Below are 17,432 nucleotides of genomic sequence, written 5' to 3'. Positions count from 1 at the left end.
CTCCCGATAACCGGGGAGCCCATGGTTTGCCAAACTTTCCCTCTGACCACATCCTTACAGTCAGCTTGGCACTCAACCCCACACAATCATCTCACACCCACTGCAAAGGGAAGACACATTTCTCTCGCAGATGTGTAGACAGCTCCCAGACCTCATCATGATGCAGCAGGCCCAGGGACTTACACAGTCACCTACCCCATCCCCACTGCTATGGGCAGCACCGAGGCTCTGCAGGCAGCTGGATCCCATCTGCTTTAAGAGGATGGTGAGACTGCTACTCACGCCACCCATTTGGGAAGCCAGCATGAGACCTGTATTAAGAAGGTCCTAGTGAGGTGCATGTACCTGGCAGATTCACCACAAGTGGACCGAACAGCTGCTGCTGCCTTGTTGGGGTGCAAGGACGTGGCACCCAGTCCCTGCTCGGCACGGGCCCGGAAAACAGAGAAGCTGCCGTGGAAGATCTGGCACCCAGCGTGCTGGGAAGAGAGGAGGAGGTATGCTCTCTGAGCTGGCAGCGCAGTATCTCCGACAGCAGGAACAGCTTGGCCCTGGGGCTCAGTAACGCGTTACGCACGCAGGGCTCCTGCAGCGAGCAGAGCTCTGAGAGAGCTGCAGCACCCCCGGGCACAGCCGGCACCTGCCTTCTGCCAAGCAGGGCTGAAGCACCCCGCAGTGCGTGGCTTTCCTGGGGGCTGCGAGGGGAGAAGGAGCGGCTCCAATTCTGCGCCGGCACCGGAGCTTTCTGAGAACTAACAGTGCCACCTCCCGGCTGTGACAATGCGATATGTGGAAGAGACAGTCACAGCCATACGGGAAGCCAAAGCTGAGCGGCACCCAGTTCCCCCAGTGAGAACCTCGTAGATTTATAAGGAGAGAGCTCGTCCAGGGCACTACTAAACCCGGATGCGCTGATTACATCCTAATGCACACCAGTGTCTGTGCCTGCAGAGGCTAGGCTCCTTTTATTGGGCTGCTGGAACGCTGCAGCCCTTCACTGTCTGCAGGAGCTGCAGTGCAGCCATCAGAGTTGCTGGAAGATTCGAAGCAGAGATGGGGACATGTTGAGGATGTACAGCCTTGGAGGCAGGCAGCGTGCTGGCATCAAGTCTTGGGGTGGGAGGGTTGGAGCAGCTCTGGACATCATGGGGATGGGATGAAGAGTAGAGATGCGATGTGCCTGCAGAGCTCAAGCAGCATGCTGTGCCACAGCTATGCTCTTGAAGGTTAGAGTGCTGGAGTGGCGATTCTGAAAGAGAAGAGATTGCCTTTGGGCTAAGGAGAGTGCAGTCTGCTGCCACCTCCCCACAGGCAACCATCCATCCCTGGGAGATCATGGGAAATATCCCACCTCCATCTGCACAAGAATTTTGCAGCTTTAGGGATGACATCTCCGTTCAGTAACCTTTCCTTGGTCCCAAATCCCTGGGACCTGGTTTGCCCAGGACTGGACAAACCCTCATTCTTTGCCCTCAGCCCCACATCTGCCTATTCAACTGTGGCCATTCCTTCCACCTAACTGGATCCCACACCATCTCAGACCATGAGAGCTTGGCCTGCTTTCTGCTCCTTGAGCTGTTTGAGCATGCTGCCAAGGAAGATCTGGGCTCACAGAAGGCTTGGGATAGAACAAGAGGCAGAGGCTTTGGGGCTGGATTCTGCCTTCTGCACAGGCAGCCTTGGCACTGAAATTTCAACCTGGCTAATCTAGAACATGGGTTGTTGCCTCAGTTTGATGCATTAAGGACAGGTCCTTTACCTTCGGAAGGGGCTGGGGGGCAGAGCAATGACCCTGGGCCGGGCTGTCAGCACCACCTCCCCACAGCTGGCTTCCACCAGGATGTTCTGCAGTGTGTTTTCCAGCACCATCTCCACCAGACTCCTGAAGGCTGGCTGCCTGGGGATTATCAGACAGTCAACAAGGAAGGATGCTTGTTGCAGCTCCTCCCAGCACACAACAGGCACAGCACCAGAGCACACTGTTTTCTACATGCTGAGGCCAATGAACAGCTGCTCTGTGTGTGCAGCTCTTCCTCACCCCTTCATCATCGCCTTCTGCTCCCTCAGCCTCTCATGATGAAAAACTTCACTCAGCCCCTCCCAGGAGCCCAGAAAATCATTGCTAGGAGAGGATTCTTGGCTCATTTCTTTTCTCTCTCCATTCTCCTCGGTGAAAAGATCTGGGGAAGCAGAGAGCCCAGAGGGGATGGTGGAGCACTGTCCTCTGTGTTGGATCTTTGCTGTTTCTTCATGCTGAAACTGGGAGAAATATGGGATGGGCTCCTGCAGGCTTTTCCTCACCGCATCATGGAACTGGGTGTTCTCCAAAAGGCCCCTGGGGGAGGAAAAGAATGAGTCCCAGAAAATCACGTATCTGAGCGACCCCAGAGGATCATTGTAAGCCAGAGCAAGCCAGAGGGAGAACCTGGAATATCGGGGCTGCAAAGTGGGTGAGGATGAAGGGGCACACACCTGATGACACCTATCAGCATGTCCACCACTATCTGCAGCTCCTCTTTGGAAGCAGTAGCCAGGGACAACCATTTGTGGTCCATCTCCATCCTATCTCTGTCCACACTCCTATCCACAGATGGCAGCTGGTGGATGCTGGGGCTGAGAACCAGGGAGAGATGTTCCATCAGTGAGCTCCTGCAGACCTGCAGCCTCCTGGCTGAACAGCAGCACCGCAGGAAGCAGGGAGCTGCAGAGGTGCCTGGGGAGGCACTCTCCCAGAGGAGCACTATGCTTTGACAGTATCTCCCAATGGGCCACTTCTCACCCAAGTTCCTTACCAGGGCAAGAAGTATTTCGGGAACTCCGAGGCAAAGTTGCTGAAGAAGTCCTCAATAGAGTGGGACCTTGCTGTCACATCAAGGTGTAAAAGGATGGGCCTGGGAGGCTTTGGCTTGACCCACACATGGCTGGCTTCTTTGTCTGACATCAGCCTTCTCTGCAAGTGCCCCGCAGGCAGGTTGGCCACACGGTGGTTACTAATGGGGGGCAGTGTCTGTAGGGGAGCAAGAAATGCAGATCCTTACTGCTCCTCCAGCCATGGGACTGGGTTAAGTGGAACCGCTTTCGTATCTCCCCAGCCATCCTCATGCTTGTTCCAGAGGATGCTCTGACCTTATGGCCTTGCTGCCCTGATGTGACAGCAGTTCAGGTGCTGCCTGCCCTGCCCACATGCAGTTTTTCTGCTTATTCAAAACCTTCCAAATCTATTCAGAAAGGGTTGCTGCAGTCGTGGGTGCATACAAGGCTCCAAGTTCACTTCCCATTCCCCTCAGCTGGAAAGTTACAGCCCACAGGGCACAGCCAGACAGTCTGATTCTCCTGGCTCTTCCAAACAGTCTGTGTCCCAAAGCCTTGAAGCTACAAATCCCAGTGTGCTCTCTGCCTGGGCTCCCACACTGTGAGATCCAGCATCTGCCTCTGCTCTAACACAGTCAGTTTGATTCTGCAGCTGCTCAGGTGGGCCTGACTTACCTTGAATTTCCTGACCACTGCTAAGGGCTCACGGAGATTTTCTATCTCAGCAGATTCTGATGATTTCTAAAAAGAAAAAAGAAGAAAAAAGGAAAGAGAGAGAGAGAAAGAGAAATCACAGTGTGTGGAAAGATAAGGAGCTGAACGAGACTTCAGGATTCTCTTTTGCATTGCCCACCTGAAAGTCAATGACCAGTCCTCCCATTCTGCACTGGCCACATTCTTCATGGTAGTTATGTGCTTTATGCTCCTGTTTACCCATGTTTACAAATTCAATTACCAACTTCCAGAGCTGCAGGTTTTGTTTTTTTTTCCTAAAGCTGCTCATACACCGCCAAGTTTGCAGCATGTTTAGAGAAAAAATTTTCAAGCTCCTCCCTTTGCAACACTTACCCCAACAGGTGGCCTGGGCTTCTTCTCAGCCCTGAGGTCCTGCTCTGTGATGGTGAACTCCACTGCCTGCTGTTCTTTTTCCCTTTCCCAGTCTTGCAGGTCCTTTTCGTACTGAACCAGGGACTCCTGGATGTACACCTACAGAGCACACCATGATTGAGGAGCAGGGAAAGGAGCTGCAAATGACAGAGCCTGAAGGTGGGGACTGTTGGGCTAGCTCAGGTGTCAGGAGCACACGGGCTCCTGGTTCTCACCTCACACACCAGGTCCATGCTGTAGAAGGACACTCTCCCTGAAGGCTGCAGAGTGATGAAACAGGGGGTGCTCCCTCCGGGCTGCACAACTCCCTGCTCTGGGGCAACCTGCAATACCTGTGGGGAAAAATAAGAAAGCCACAGAGGATTTGTTTCTTTGTCCTGTGCCCTTACTATGTGCCCTCTCACTGCAGGAAATTCAGATCTGTGGTGTTCCTCATGCTATTCTAGGTAGGGTAGGGTAGAGAAGGGTAAAGAAGGGTAGAGAAGGGTAGAGGAAAAAGAAGAAAGGACTCACCTCACTGTCTTTCACACTGCCTGTCCTCCAGGTGAACACAACTGCCTTGCTCTCTGAGATATTATTGAGAAAGACCAGTTGGCTGGCTCTGGTGCAATTTGGGATATTCCCAATGCAAATCCTGTGGTGTGATAAGGAGGCAGCCTGCAGGAAGCAGGGTGAAACAGCCCTATTGTAGTGGGATTGAGGAAGCAAGGAGCAGGACATTCTGCTGGTGTTGGGGAAGAAGGGGATCTTTCACACATTTTTGGTCTGACCATATTGCTCATGTCAGCACCTGGACTTACCTGCCCAGTCACGGTTAGTTTGGTGGAACGCAGAATGACTGAAGGGGACAAAACTTCTCTGAAAGTGGCGCTCTCTTCTGTGGCTTTTGGATCGTAGCCTTCTCCCTGGAAGGTGATCAGAGCTGAATCACCCCCCAGGATGTGGATGGGAACGTCAACCTGCCTTGGACAAAATAAGAGCATGAAGTCCATAGCTGTGATCAGGAGAGACATGCAAAAAGGTAGTGCTCTGGCTAACAGACTACAATTGATTCATGTAAATCACACTCATACGTGAAGAGAAATCCAGGTTCTTTTGCTTTCTTTTCAGTAGCGCACACTGCAGGGATGAAATATTTCAGCTTCAGTCTCTTTTGTGGGAGTTATTGGAAGCCAGCAGTGAACCACAAATCTGACCAGATATTGTTTATACCCCTTGGGTACTGTTAGATCCTTGAGAAAATATGTATTGTGATGCCTCTGGCTGTGGAAGAAATGTGCTCTTTGGGATGTAGAGGCTTATGAGACTATCTATCTGCTCTCAGATTCTGCTTCTTGGAGGGATGGAACTCAATTCAGCTGTAGCATTGCACGGACCAAAAATCAATACAAAATCTAAAGAATGTGAGGCATAGGACAGCAGAAAGGGTACTTGGCAGTTATGAGAAAGGCCTTACCAAGTATGTTCTGGCTTCCAGTGGTGAGAAGATCCACTCAATATGACCTGTAGTGCCAGGGGCGATTTCCCCTCTAGGAGTCAAGCAGATAAATACAGGATGCTGATAATTGTCCTTCTGCACCCTCATGATGCTGTCCAGCTGAACCTCGAACATCACTGTTGTGGAGCTCCCGTTGTAAAGTTCATAAATCTAATGTGAATCACAGAGTGGAATACTCATGAAGACCCTGCACAAGTTAAACCAGTTAACACTTCCCCAGAGGACTCTGATAAGAATTAGTAATTAATTAGTCAACCCGTCTCCTAAGAATGAGGGACTTCGTAACACCAGGAGTTATCACAGAGACACTAATAGGCTCTGTGCTGAAGGTTTATCACTGCACGTGTATGCTGATGACTACAATGCCTCTCCAAGTGGTGCCCTCTGAATTTAGTCTAGGAAGAAATTAATGCAAGTTAGCTAAAGGAATCGCTGTAAAGCAGATTACTTGAAATGCAAGAACACTCTTGCTAAAGTGATTTTAATTCAATTCAGTCTTCCTCATTTCCCAGACAAATTAGGCAGAACAGAATCAAAGCTCCCAATTTTTTCTTTTTCTTTTTTTTCTTTTTCTTTTTTTTTTCTGAATAAGTATTTAAGGAAGTTTAATTAATTTACTAAGAAACTAATTAGGATTTATTTCCAGAGCGCCTGGAGCAGCTAGGCAAGTCATCACTCAGATCCAACATAAAAGAACAGGGAAAGAGTCCAACTCTATAAGCATTCTGGTTGGAGCCAATGCCAAATCTCATAGAACCGGAGGTAAGGAGAGATGCCTTCCCTACGACCATCTCAGCACCCAGTTCCAGGCAACTGCTGCTGGGTTTGGCCCTAGAATGCTCACCTGTATGGGGGGGTGGGATGTCCCAATGGCAATGGGCATGAAGAGATGCTTGGAGGAAGCAAAATGAACGTATCGCTGCTCCCTCTCCACCGTCACACCTCTGAAGTTCAGCTATGGCAGAAAGAAATGCAGTCACTGTCTCACAAAGCTTTGGCCCCATCAGCAATGACGACACAAATACTTTGCAAGCTGAAAGCAATCCATTCACAGCCTGACATTGGTAACACCAGGACAGTGAGCAAAGGCAAGGAACTGAAGAGATTGCTCAACTGATGGCTTTTCTTTGAAAGGCTTGCAGGTTGTATCACATATGGTACATTTCTTTTTCTTATGTCAGGCACCAACAGGGAGCCCAAAGGTTGCTGAAGTTCCCAGCTGAATTTCAGGTGATTGAGTAATGACTAACAGTATCCTGTTAGTAAAGTGGCCATCACATCGTGCAAAGCAGACAGAGTTACAGTTGGTTCATGGAAAGGAAGAGACATGGGGTTCTGCATATTGAGAAAGCTGTGGCTAGGCTCACATGAGTCATGGTGCAAAGTTTCCAGCAGGACCACGTCGAAGCACCCTCAAGCTGTCTGCTGCCTGGAGAGGGGCTGAGATGGAATCACAGAGCTCATAATGTCTCTGCATGGACAAAGGGAGCTAAGTCACTGCAATTTGCAATTAGGCTAACAGCTACTTTCCAAGTGCATGCACAGAAGATAAGGAAGACCTTAGAGATGATAGGTAGAAGCCTTGGATGGAAATCTAAGGGAGATGCTGTGTGTATCAGCAGCTTAAACAAGAGCAGAGAATGCTGATTCTTCTGGAAAAGCTCCTTCCAGTTCAGTTCTGTAAACAAAGTAAGTAAGGAGAGAGGACTAGAAATACAAAGCTAACAAAAACCTGCATGAGATTTCATTATTTCATCTTTTCAAAGCACTACATGAGCATTCATCATCCCTGAGCCCTTCACGAGCCAGATACCATGCAAGTAAAAGGATGACATGAGCTGATGTTTCCAAACTGGAAAGGGGAAATGGATCAGAAACCCTCCTGTGCTTTGGGAGCGAAGCATCCATTTATATTACTGGAAGGCTGGATAACATCACTACTCTGAGGCCAAGCAGTCTGAAATTTGACAAAGGACCAGGCAATATGTTAGCCTGAAGGTCTCCACCTCTGTGTCGCTGCTATACCAGATTTCCAGAACCTAACTTCTGGGGTGATATGACAGCGTTTGCTTCCCTCAAGGTTAGCATATATTCTGCAAGATTCTCTTGAGTTCCAGGTGAGAATCAGCACAGCAATGGCAAGGGTGATTTCAAAGGGTGTATGGGAACTGTTGATCACGGCCTGAACCTCTGATTGACCACCTGAGGCAAGCAATGAGTCAGCCGTGGGAGCACAGGTGAAGGCAATTCAGCCGTGCTACCAGAAGAGGTGGAGCCTGGCTAGGCTCTCCTAGGTACCATTTAAGTGCAGACTGCCACTGAGGAAGGATCTCTTTCTGGAGGTTGCTCCTTGTGGAGTTTATTGTGAGCTTACAACATTGGTGAGCATTTTTCATTTATTATCTTTCCACTGCAATAATCCTACTTAAACTAACCTCTGTACACTTATTGATTGTACACCTCTGTATACTCATTGATTGTACAAGTGGGTTATGGTGATTTCAGCCCTGGGGGTGGTGGCTCTACACTCTTTATCCATGGAAGGAAGGAGAGCACTCTGTGTTCGGCTCCTCAGCTGCCCTCTCTGCAGAAAGAAGAGCCTCTCCCACTCCCGTATTCTGCTGTTGGCACTTCGGTACTGACACTGTGCATCTTTTCATTTATTACAGTCACCTGCACTGTTCCAGGTCTGTCCTGCTGTCACAGAATTAGAGAATCACTTGAGGGAATCTCAAAGGCCATTTAGTCCACCACCCTGCAATGAACAGGGACACCCCCAGCTCCATCAGGGGCTCAGAGCTCCTCCAGCCCAATGTTGAGTGTCTCCAGGGACTGGGCTCCCACCCAGAGCAGCCTGTGCCAGTGCCTCACCACCCTGACTGTAAACAACTTCCTTCTATCCAACCTAAAGGCACCTGGTCCCCCTCCAAAGCCTAATGGCTCAGTGGCCAGCTGGTGAAATGCTCATAGCCACTCTCTGTGCCAGGCAGGCAGAGCACGGGGAGCCTGTCCAAGGGCTTTGAGGGAAGGCACAGTTAAGCCACTGTTTGAACAGCTTGGTCAAAGGGTTGGATTTTCAGCTGACAATAGTCCTGAGAGAAAAGAAAAATAAAAGAGATGTGTGAACACAATGGTCTCACAGGAAACTTCAGAGGCAGACAGGAAGGCTCAGATGGGCATGAGCTGTGCCTGGCAGAGCACAAGGTGACTCTGACTCTGACAGTCTGAGATGGGGGAGAGAGGAAAAACTCATTCCAAGCCTGAGGAAATGCCATGGGATAACATAAAGCAGATCAGCTCTGGGGTACTTTAGCAAGTGGCAAAGCAGGAGGAATGAGTAGGAGGCTCCTCAGCAGTTGGCAAGGAGGAAGAAGTGGGTGGACTAAGGCTGAGACTGCAGCAGGAACAGCCAACCAGGAGTGCGGGGAATGCCTGCTGGGCTGGGGTTTGTCACGATGCTGGCTTTATGTCTCTGCTTTGGCTGGTGCAGACTGCAGGAGAAGGCCCCAGGCTCTTGGCCCGCATAGCTCCTGGAGGAATGCCCTATAATCCAGCCCCTACCTGATGCTGTTCTGCAAACACACACAACAGACACCTGCTGCCTTACCAGAATCTCATGGCCGTAGGAAGCCTTCAGCAACACAGGCAGGTGATCGGTGCCAATGAAATCGTGTCTAGCAGTGCAAGAGGAGGAGGAAAAAAAAAAAGTTAGAAACCAACCTTGATCCCAGGGTGGTAGAATCAGGGTCACACGGTACATTAGAGACAATTCATTTCCCTGCTAAAGAATCACTGTTGCGTAAGGGCCTCTCAGAGAGAGAGGGGGACAGTTGTGCTCGGGTGGGAACAAGCAGTGTAGTGTTGGTTTTAATCATACACCAGTGCAGGGACCTGAGATTCTAGGCCATATGAAGCACCAGCCCTTCTCAGATCAGGGCTGTTATAGAAAGAGAGCTGGCCAACTGCCTGCACACCTCCTACAGGCAAAGAAGGCTCTAGCTGTTGGCGAAGACAAGAATATCACTGTGTAGTCATTGCTGCAGAAAGTACAGGCGCAGGGACTTTGCACCTGCCCAGTGTCTGCTGGGCAAGAAGCATGTGAAGGGAAAGGATCTGGCATGAAAGAAGGAGGGCGTTCTGCCAGCAGGTGCTGTCCTGGCATGCAAGATGATGCCATCACCTGTGTGAGAGCTGGACAGCTTCCTCTTGTCCTGGAAGAAGCTTCCCTGACTTTGGGGAAATGCTGAAGAGCTGATTATCCTGAATTCTCATCTGATGCAGCTCCTGCGGGCTGAGATCTGCATCCTCTGCCCAGTGCTCCATGTCCATCTTCTGATCAGAAGGAAAGAGGAAGGCCCTAGGGACCCAGTGAGCTAGTCAGCGGCAGGGATGGACAGCTTGCCCAGGTCAATGTGTTCAGTCCAGCTAGGCTTCCCCACCCAGACCCACTAACAGGCCTCATTCACAGCCTCATAACACAAACCACACCACTCCATTCATTCTCTAATACCTCATGGCCCCTGTGAGCATTCCCATCTCCCCCTGCAGACCCCCAAGGGAGGGATGAGCTCCATTCAGCACTGCTTACCATTCCACAGGCACCACACCATTGTTTACCAGCAGGAGCATCACAAGGGCAGGCTCTGAGCCTATGGGGGCAGCTCCAAAGTTGAAATCCAGCAGGAGAGGTGTGTATATGGGGGGGATCAAGTACGTGCTGATCAGCAGGGAAAAAGAAAAGGTTAACTTGAGACAGAGGGGTTGGAACTAGATGGTTTAAGGTTCCTTCCAACACAAACAATTCTATGATTCTACGCTATCTATCTTCCTTATAATTCTTTGATCCTTCATCTCTTTTTGGAGAAAGAATACTGGGCGTAAGGAATGCCTTCGGATTTGCTCTGATTTTTTACGTATGAGCTACATGGAGGATCGGTGACTACTGCTTGGCTTACCCCTCACCTCACCTGTGCCTTGTGGGAACACTGCAGGTGAGCTCACTGGGAGCCGGGTCTCGCTGCAGGTATTCATTCAGTGTGTCCAGGGAAAGCAGCCTCCAGAGGAGCAGCCTGCTGATGCCGCTGGCACTCCCTGCTGAGCAGGCGTCAGCGATGTGGAACGTTGGGTGGACGCCTGTTGCTTCTATACAGCAGAGGAGTCGCTGCTCTGCTTTTGTACTTGCAAGATCTGGAACTTGGGAGACAAAAGTAAAGGGAAAAAGTATGCAGGAGAGGATGAACTGCTCAGCAGAGTGATTTCTGCTGTCAGGATGGTTACAGTCCTGCACAGTTTGGTCTATTCTGGCACAGACTGCTTGGCTGGGAGGGAGCACCTTCTCCCCCTTCCCACAAACATGCATTTCTCACCTGCGGGGGAGCAGATTGCATAGCTGATGGACCAGGTGTAGTGCAGCTGCCGGGCTGGCCTGACTGTTACTCGCACAAAAGCTTTTGACCTTGCAGGGATTGTCCCTCTGGAGTGTTCCAGTTCCAAAGCTGTAGGAGAAAGGAGGTGGCATGAGCTCCGGGCATCTATCCTAAAACACGCAAGTATCTTGTACACAGCTTATGAGAATGGTTGCAAGTTAGCCAGCAAGCAGCTCAACCTCTGAGCATGTGCTAGCACCATTTTGCAGAAAAGTGGGGAAGGACAAGGCCCCATGCCAGGCTAATTTCCCCCAGTACCCATCGGATCACTGCAGACTTCCTCGGGGTCACAAAGCCCAGTGATGAGCTGTTCCACGCTGAGGATGTACTGCAGAGAACAGATCCCATCGTTCAGAAGTACCATGCTGCAGTCTTTCAGATTGCCAACCAGAACATTTCCAAGGTCCAGGTGTTCCTTTTGTGCCTGAAATGCAAATCCGTCATGCAAAGCTCACCATTACATGTAGAGCATAGCAGTGAATGTAGCCACCATGTTGGACCATATGCAGAACAAATAGAGGAGAGCAGGCAGTGGGAGGAGAGAGATGGGAGTGTCAGAGGAGCCAAAGGCCCACATCTCACTACAGGCCCCATTTCCTTACCTTGATGGTGCCTAGTGCCCCCTCTCCAACAATCCTTAAATTATAATGGATGCTTTGGGGTGACACAGGTGCTGGGCTTTCCCAACCCACAAACACTGCAGCTCGCAGGAGATACTTGGTCACGTTGTCAGGGGTAAAAGTCCATGCTTGAGCCTGAAACCACAAAGGGAAGGATAACATTGATGGGAGCTCCAGAGCTGTATTGTAGAGATTACAATGCTATTTTGATAGAACCTGAGCTTACCATGGCTTCATAGGGCTGGAGGAGCCCTGCTGCTGGTCTGACAGACAGGAGCTTGCTGTCAGAGTGGTGGATCTTCCATGTGAAGGCCATGGGTAGCCTTGTGCAGTTCTTTATGGTATACCTTTGTGTTGAGGAGGTCCCTATGCAAACAGGCTTGAAGTATAGATTACCATCACCTTCTAAGAGCAAGAGAAGGGACTCTGCACAACTCCGGAGCATGATCTCCTGTGGTGTTCAAAGAAAAACAATAGATGTTGTCCAGAAGTCTCAGCCTACCTTTGGATGGAACTTGAAAAGGGTTGCTTCTTCCAGGATGGAATCCAGAACAAATGGGCTGAAGGAGGATGGGAAGGACCCTGGACTGAGCTCTAAGCATCGTATAATACTTTCCAAGAGACAGAGACACAAGGAAACGAGATATAGAGTATCTGGTATCATGAGCATCTTCCATCAGCAGTGTGGATGGAGAACTGAGAAGAGGATGTGTACAATGGAAGAAATCATTCTCAGAAGCTTATCCTTCCTTCTGCTTACCTTAGTGTACCCTGGATAGGAGTTCAGCTGCAAGGACAGGGTGTGTTGCTGTGATATAGTGTTAACTGGGCAAGTGGAGAGAAAGAAAATCTGGTGGTCTCCTGGCATGATGTGTCCTGAGTGGGGCTTGACCAAAACAGAGGGACCAGCAGCTTGGTTCATGCTGAAGGTTATCATTGAGGTGCCTGTGTTTGAGAGCAGAGCACTGCAGTAGGTGTCCGTGTCAGAAGCCACAGGAGGAAAAGTCTGGAGGAAACAAATAAGAAGCATAGTTTGACCTTATGGGATCACTGCTTTATTGTGATAGAAATGCAGCAGGGAGAAGCAGGAAAACTTCCACTCCACCTTGCAAGCCTCTTACAAAAGTGTGGATTCTGTGCTCTGCTCTCCATTTGTCTAAGAGTGTGTGGAGTGCCTAAGACACCTGAGAGCGGACTAAGCACCCTTGTCAGTGCCTACACCCACTTAAACAAGGCCAGAAGGAGATTCCAAGAGCTTTCCACTCTGAGCTGATGAGAGGCTGCATGCAACCTGTCACACTGAAGTTTGGCAAAGTAACACAGGACAAAAAGCTTCCAATTTTTTCCCAAACCATGAGTCTCCCCATCATCGTAAATCACCTAAGACATGCCTCAGGATGTTGAAATGGGGGCAAAGCAAAAGTTCACGAGTAAACACTGAGCATCTCTGCAAAATTCCAATTTCTTTAAGTTCACACACCTTGGGGACATCTAAGAGGTACTGTGGGATGAAGTGCTCCCGTTTTGCTTCATACGTGTGTGCCCTCAGCCTGATGGTCAGGCACCAGGGTGGGCAGATGGTGGCATCCTCCTCAATGTTGCTGTATTGTCTCAGAACCTACAGGCATGGAGGAGACAGAGCTGAGACAGAGCATGAGGGAGGGGAGCATAGCAAGGTGCCTCCTGACCATTCCTACTAACCTTGTAGAAGGCAAAACCTTCCAGCTCTGCGGCGTAAAGGCTGTTGAGCTGGGTGGGCTGGAAAAGGACACGGAAGGCTGAAGACTTCAAAGGTGGGATGTCACAGCTTTCGGGGGTCACTTGGAAAGCACTGCCATGGCTTGGAGTCCAGGCAACAGTGATCTTTCCTTTGGTGTGGTTGGTGACACAGAGAGGAAGTGGTTCTGCCTTGTGGAGTGGCACACAGCACCCAAAATCATGCTCCCTGGGGCTGACACTAACGTGAGGCGGAAACAAGGCCAGGTCGCTGCTTACGCCATCACAGAAATATTCACTCATGGAGCTGGCTTCGGTGTATTCCTTGGGGGGCTCGTCCAGAGGGATCTACAGGATGGGAGCATCTTGGTGTGTGCAGGGTAAATGTTGCACCTTGCACTTCAGGGAGAGCAGCTCATACCTGAGGAAGGAGCATGAGGGCCTTCTTCTCATCCATCTGCAACTTCCCATCCTTCAGCATCATGCTCAGGATATCAGGGGGATAGAAGGTCAGCCCCCTCACCGTGTTGGTTCGGTACCAGGAGAGGTGTCTCGCCTGCAGGATGGCTGGCTTAGTGGTGTCTGAATGGCAGGTACCAAAGAAGTCCACATAAAGGGGTCCCTGGGAAAACAACAGAAATTCTTGTACAAAATAAGCTGCCCTTCTATGATTTCCTTGAAAGTTACCTTAGAGATTATAGAGACATACAGATTTGCTACTAGCTTTGAGAGGCCAGCCCTAGTGGGTTACACTGCAAAAACCTTCTGAGCTCTCGCAGTGGTGATACCACCCGCTGCTCCCTTACCTGATGATGAACGAGGCACACCACTCTGCGGTGGCAGCTGATGGGGTGAGCAGGGCAAAAGATCACCTTCAGCACGAGGGTTGTTGTGCCCTCCAAGACCCCACAGGGGCGATCCAAAGAGAAGACACTCCCTCTGCCATCAATATCAAACTGGTAGTACGCAGGGACGTCTGAGACATTGCTGATTTTCAGCGTCTGCATTGAGCTTTCCCCAAGGTTGATCCAGTTGAAGTCTACAGAGGATTGGTGCAGAGATACACATGGGCCTAGAACAACAAGAAGACACAACCAATCTTTCACGGCCAGCATGGCTTCACCAGCAAACCCACCAGTCCCAGCAAGCAGCTTCACATTCGCCTCCAACTATCTCACATCTCAAGACAGTGTAAATTTAAATCAGTGCCCCAGGGATGGCATGGATGGCAATAGAAGGTACATCTTCGAGGGCTGGGACAGTCCCTAGTTCTTCCCCAAGCAGTAGAACTTCCCCTGCAGGGCTGAAAGGAAGGTGGAAACGTGGGAAGCTTTCACCTTTACATGAGCCAACCATCTTTAGAACGGTCTGCTGGAGGCACCCAGTGGGTGTGACAGTGAAATAATCTGTGCTGTGCTCTCCTACTGCCTGTGGCTGAAACTGTATGCACAAGGCCAGCTTCCCTTTGGCAGGGACAACAGCATGGGACACGTTGCAGGAGAAGACGTGATCTAGGAGCAGAGGGTCTTTTGCTCTTTCTATCGTACATGGTGCATCAACCTGGAAGCAGAGAAGAAACAGGCTCATCACATTTTATTCACGCTCCCACCTGGGCTATTTTCACAGCATTACGGGAGATTCCTAAACCACATCTCTCAGGGACATGTGCCAACTTGTCACCCTCTTACAAGAAGCAGTCTCCCTCTTCACATACCACAGACATGTTGAGGATTTCTACAAACTTCTCCACTCTTGTGCCTACTGGCACCGACCCGAAGCACAGCACATCCTGTAACTTGCCAGGCTGTCCGCTTTTGTGCTGTTCCCCTGGCACATTCACTTGCAGATAGGGGTATTTGGCTGTGAAAGAAGATCATGCACAGCATCACCTCCAAGCACAGCACCTCCATGTATCCCTGTGGGATGCTGCCCTAAGGTTAGGGACAATACATGTTAATGAGCATTAAACACAAGAATGACTAACCCTGGGCTCTAAGCTGCATGGTTCTCTTTTGCTTTTCTTCAACACCAAACAAACACGTTGCTATTACGTTGCACACTGCAGCTGTCTTGGGTTGGAAGAGCACCTTAATGGTGCACTCAGCACCTGCGTTCAGCATGCCGTGTTCAGGAATCATGTAGAAGGGGCTGGGTGTCTCCCAGGCAAACACTGTGATGAGGTCACTAGGAAGCAAGGACATTTGGAGAAGATGAATGGAGCCATTCTGCCTGTGCAATCGTGCATAGGATGGGCCTTTCCCAATGGGTTGCTCAGTAAGGATGTGAAACAAGCAATGGGAACATCAGAACATCTAATGCATCTGGCCAAACACTTTGGGGAGTTGTTAGAGAATGGGAAGCCCAAGAAGGTGGTCATATATCTGACCAAACCAAAAGGGGCAGCTCAGCCACACGGCACTCACCCCACATTGCGCACAGTGAATGTTGTCTCCACGGTGCTGTGCACAGCACAGAGAGGCAAATGGACAGCAGCTGGGAAGGACAGGCAGGGACGTGGAATCACAGCACGCAGGGCGACAGAGAACTCACCCTCAGCCTTCCGAAAGCAGATGCTGTCTTCGTAGTCCCTCTGCATGGAGAAGTGAGGGGAGACAGCAGTCAGATGGGCTCCCTCGAGCTGAGTTCTGCACTGAATTCATCCCATTGATCTCTGGGATCGAGCCAGGGACAAGTAGTTCAAATGCCTTATTTTACAGACATTGGTGAGAGGCAGTATGGGCAAATTGGGAATACTTTATGCAAGGAGACCTCTCCTAACTGCCAGCCATAACTACAGGCAAATTGCTCCCCCAGCTGTTGGACGCATGGAGATTGCAGGAGGGTTATGCTGTCCTACACTAGAACCTCCCAAAAAGACAGGTTCCCTCCCTGAAAGCCAAGCAGGGCACTGAGAGCAGATTAGATGCTGCCACTTTACCTTTTCAGTGGGCCGGAAAATGATGGGCAGGGTTAAGGACATGCCAGGGCTCAGGGCAATTGGCTGGGGAAAAACAGTGATGAAGAAGCGCGTGGAAGGACATCTGGATAACGAGATTAAAACAGGACATTTTGTCTGATGCCATACAGCTTTTGTTCTATTAGGTAGCAGAAAAGAGAATGAAGTATTAAAAGATTCCAAAGCCCCACAGTTAGAAGTGACTTAGGAACCTGACCCCAAAGTCACTCAGCAAATAGAGGCAGAACCCAGGTGTCCTGAAAATCCATTCCCAGCTCTAAATACCTGCCCCTTCCTTAAACTGTACTTTACATTCCCAGGCCACACAGTGTGAGCCAAACTCTTACTAAGGGCAGAAACATTTGAATCTCAGAGCAGGCAGGGTCACAGGGAGTGCTGGCACCCAGCAGAACTCCCTGGAGCCATGGTTTCAGGACACACTAGCGGCTGGCTGGCATACATCCACGATTCAAATCTCACTAGACTGGAAATGCCTCACAGACAGAAGTATCAGCAAAACCGAATTTTAAAAAGGCATTTCATTTTAAATACTCCTGCTGGGAACAAGGGCTGTGCATCTGAATTAGTGGGTTTCTGCCCTGCTGCGCCAGCGTGCACACAGCCTGCAGTGCGTCGCCCAAGGGAAGAGAGGCAGATGGATCAGAGAGCGGGATGGAGCAGAGGAATGAAGATGCAGTGAGAGGGTGAGGAGGAAAAGGAGAAGAAAACTTCCCACACACCTGTAGCTCAGCTTCTGGGTTTTCTCATGAACATTTTTCAGAACCAGATGTTTGATCACCTCTTTTCCAAGCTCCCAGCCACGCCATTGGAGTGTTTCTGCCACTTCAATGCCCCAGAATATGCCTTTCTTCTTTGCCTTTCTTGAGGATGGCTTAGGAATTTGCAACAGGAACATCAGCAGTTTGTGAAATTGGGAGAAGTCACCCCCACAGCTGTTGCCTTGCTCTAAAAGCTTGTGGCCTTGGCTAGGGATGTAGAGTCACCCTGTGCCAGGGTCCCTGGAGTCCCCAAAGCTCTGTGGGGTCCTCCTGGAAGTCAGAAACTACAGAAGCAGGGGTTAAAGAGACGGTAGCTGTCTCCCTTCCCCTGCCCTTCCTGTAAATCCACCCATGGCAACAGCACCCTTGGTTTCAGCACTCACCTTTCTGACACAGCCACAGCACCGCCTCTGAAGAAGGTCCGGGTTGGGGGGTTCCCCCTGCACCTCAGCCAGCATCTGAGGACTGAGAGGAGAGCATCCTCACACACACCACTCCTCTGCCAGGCTCCTTGCTCCA

General features: G+C 50.2%; 1 protein-coding gene across 1 annotated transcript; it reads right to left on the bottom strand.

Annotated features, from left to right (window-relative positions):
• Positions 1-994: 994 nt before the first annotated feature.
• Positions 995-17,432, bottom strand: CFAP65 (cilia and flagella associated protein 65). The gene is given in 34 exon segments (XM_042890607.1): positions 995-1,026; positions 1,029-1,055; positions 1,058-1,249; positions 1,760-1,893; positions 2,039-2,335; positions 2,473-2,613; positions 2,793-3,007; positions 3,487-3,552; positions 3,880-4,017; positions 4,134-4,250; positions 4,432-4,575; positions 4,719-4,877; positions 5,375-5,566; positions 6,261-6,371; positions 9,024-9,090; positions 9,597-9,773; positions 10,005-10,133; positions 10,384-10,609; positions 10,783-10,911; positions 11,101-11,266; positions 11,445-11,597; positions 11,689-11,913; positions 12,223-12,468; positions 12,943-13,080; positions 13,164-13,526; positions 13,600-13,800; positions 13,985-14,250; positions 14,516-14,738; positions 14,893-15,038; positions 15,163-15,362; positions 15,602-15,768; positions 16,117-16,219; positions 16,875-17,026; positions 17,297-17,432. Coding segments are annotated over 34 exon segments (5,517 nt in total). The 5' UTR covers positions 17,372-17,432.

The sequence above is a fragment of the Lagopus leucura genome, unplaced genomic scaffold (assembly GCF_019238085.1).
Source record: "Lagopus leucura isolate 7727_CA_CO unplaced genomic scaffold, USGS_WTPT01 Super-Scaffold_100266, whole genome shotgun sequence".
Taxonomy (NCBI): domain Eukaryota; kingdom Metazoa; phylum Chordata; class Aves; order Galliformes; family Phasianidae; genus Lagopus; species Lagopus leucura.
This window is presented reverse-complemented; position numbering and strand designations above follow the sequence as displayed.